General features: G+C 41.6%; 1 protein-coding gene across 4 annotated transcripts in view; it reads right to left on the bottom strand.

Annotated features, from left to right (window-relative positions):
• atg2b (autophagy related 2B) overlaps window positions 1-2,500 on the bottom strand; it is a 66,783-nt gene that overhangs the window by 53,824 nt on the left and 10,459 nt on the right. For all 4 annotated transcript variants that reach the window (XR_009936591.1, XM_062523599.1, XM_062523598.1 and 1 more), the window contains exon 10: window positions 1,056-1,207. Coding sequence is in view for 3 of the 4 variants with exons in the window: in XM_062523599.1 (XP_062379583.1) it covers window positions 1,056-1,207 (152 nt within the window). In the remaining variant the exon portion in view is untranslated. The remainder of the gene's footprint in view (window positions 1-1,055; window positions 1,208-2,500) is intronic.

Below are 2,500 nucleotides of genomic sequence, written 5' to 3'. Positions count from 1 at the left end.
GGACTACTGAACTGGACTACAACTGAACTGGACTACTGAACTAGACTACTAAACTGGACTAGACCACTGAACTGGACTAGACTACCGAACTGGACTACTAAACTGGACTACTGAACTGTACTTAACTAGACTACTGAACTGGACTACTGAACTGGACTAGACTACTGAACTGGACTAGACTACTGAACTGGACTAGACTACTGAACTGGACTAGACTACTGAACTGGACTACTAAACTGGACTAGACTACTGAACTGGACTACTGAACTGGACTGGAGTACTGAACTGGAGTAATGATCTGAACTGAACTAGACTACAGAACTGGACTACTGAACTAGACTACTGAACTGGACTACTGAACTAGACTACTAAACTGGACTACAGAACTAGACTATTAAACTGGACTACTGAACTGGACTACTGAACTGGACTACTAAACTGGAGTACTGAACTGGAGTACTGAACTAGACTTCTGAACTGGACTAAACTTCTGAACTGGACTACTGAACTGATCTGAACTGGACTAGACTACTGAACTGGACTAATAATCTGAACTTGACTACTGAACAACTGAAATGCTCTCAAAACCCTGAAAGGAACTCTAGCAGCTGCATTTGTGAGACTGTTGGTTAGAATGAGTTCAGTTCTGTATTAAGGGCCGTTCACACCAAGAACGAGAACTATAACGATATCTATAAACAAATATCGCTCTTGTTAATAAACTATAACGATAACAGCATGAGGGACGATATTGTTGGGGATCTCTTTCAGATCGAGAACGATAAAAAGCTAACCGCCAAAGCCAATCAGAACCAATCACATATTAGCCATCACATTCATTAACACGCGAACGCTTTCATCGTTGCGGATATATCCACCATTACCATTATCGTTCTTCATCGTTGCGGATATATCCACCATTACCATTATCGTTCTTGGTGTGAATGCCACTTTAGTTTAGCAGTGAAAAATCAAAACGGAGTCTAGAGTCCAGGAAAACACATACTCCTACAGTCCACAGTGGATGTGTGTGTGTGTGTGTGTGTAAGACTTACAGCTGTTTGGCCAGATGGGGACTCGGCCAGGGAGGCGGAGTAATTACTGTTGAGTGACAGGTCCAGGTCCACGGTGGGCGGGTCCCCGAGAGGGGGCAGAGATGATAGGCTGTGGGACATGTCCATCTCAGCCATGGAGAAAAACACTTCCTCTGCACAACACGATGAAGAAAAACACGGATCAACACACACACACGCACACACACACGCACACACACACACATACAGCACCCTCCAGAATTACTTCCGTTCTCCCGCTCTCACCCCTCACTGTTCTCTATGAATAAAGGCAAAACAGCCCAAAAACATACTTTAAAGGAGCCGTATGTAGGAAATGTATTTCAATTAATCATAAAATGGCCCTGATATGTTACTAGACATTTAGAGATCATGCTAATTTTAAATACTTATATCACTGACAACAGTAGTCCGGCCAAGATACTTTCATTTAAAAGTGAAGTTGCAGCCCTCAACTGATGTTGATGTTGTTATGTTGTGTTTTGGTTTGATGCGCCGCCCTACACTTATCTACGAATCACAAAGTCAGTAGTATTTCGCCATCCGGGTTGCCAGCTATGCTAGTTACCACCATAGACAGCTGCATCTACAAACGTGTTGGATAAAATATGTCTACCGTTATGGAACCTAAAAGACCTTGTTATGAATCCGAAATACGTCTAAATAAAACAAGGATTTAGGAGATTGAGACGGCTGAAAACGGAGAAGAATTTGAAGACAGACGTCAGTGTTGTTAATTTGCTCCTGGACAGGTAAAGATTCATCAGTTTGGCTAACTTACTTGTAGGCTACTGTAAATTGACATTTTAAATAGCCTATTCATGACAGTTGAACAAATTATGCAAGTTCGTGCAAAGTAACGTTATGTTGACCATATGGAGGAGGTGGGTCATTGAATTGAAAAGGTAGGCTAAGGAATTGTTTGGGAAATAAAAGCTGCTAGTCATTGCTAACGTTAGCAATGCATTATCAGAGTGAGTTCGTTTCTCTGTCATTATGCTGAGGAAAACTTGCCATTGAAAGCTAGCAGCCTACGTTCCTGCTGCAGCTAGCTGGCAACCGTGACTCAGAGGGGAGGGGGAGGCGATTCACCGCTCTACAGTATTGTGAAAGTAATTGCAGTACTCGTTTTGGCCAAAATCCTACATACGGCTCCTTTAAATAAATTACATATTTTAAAATTAAATGAATTTAAAATAAACTTTAAAATAAATAAATGAATCTAGTGATGGGAGGCATTCTCATAAATGGCATTGCAGGTAGTAGGCCTATATCAGCCTACCGAACTCGCCAGCCTCTGGAAGTTTGTTACAGGACTTTGCTTCAAGATTGCGGCACTAATTAGATGAACTAAAATTGCATAGCAGGTGCAGCAAGATCACACTTATACACCTTTGCTTAAGTCTTTATTATCTTTTACTTACGTG

This window comes from Sardina pilchardus, chromosome 20 (assembly GCF_963854185.1).
Source record: "Sardina pilchardus chromosome 20, fSarPil1.1, whole genome shotgun sequence".
NCBI lineage: Eukaryota > Metazoa > Chordata > Actinopteri > Clupeiformes > Clupeidae > Sardina > Sardina pilchardus.
Note: the sequence above shows the minus strand (reverse complement) of the source record. Positions and strands in the feature narration are given on the sequence as shown.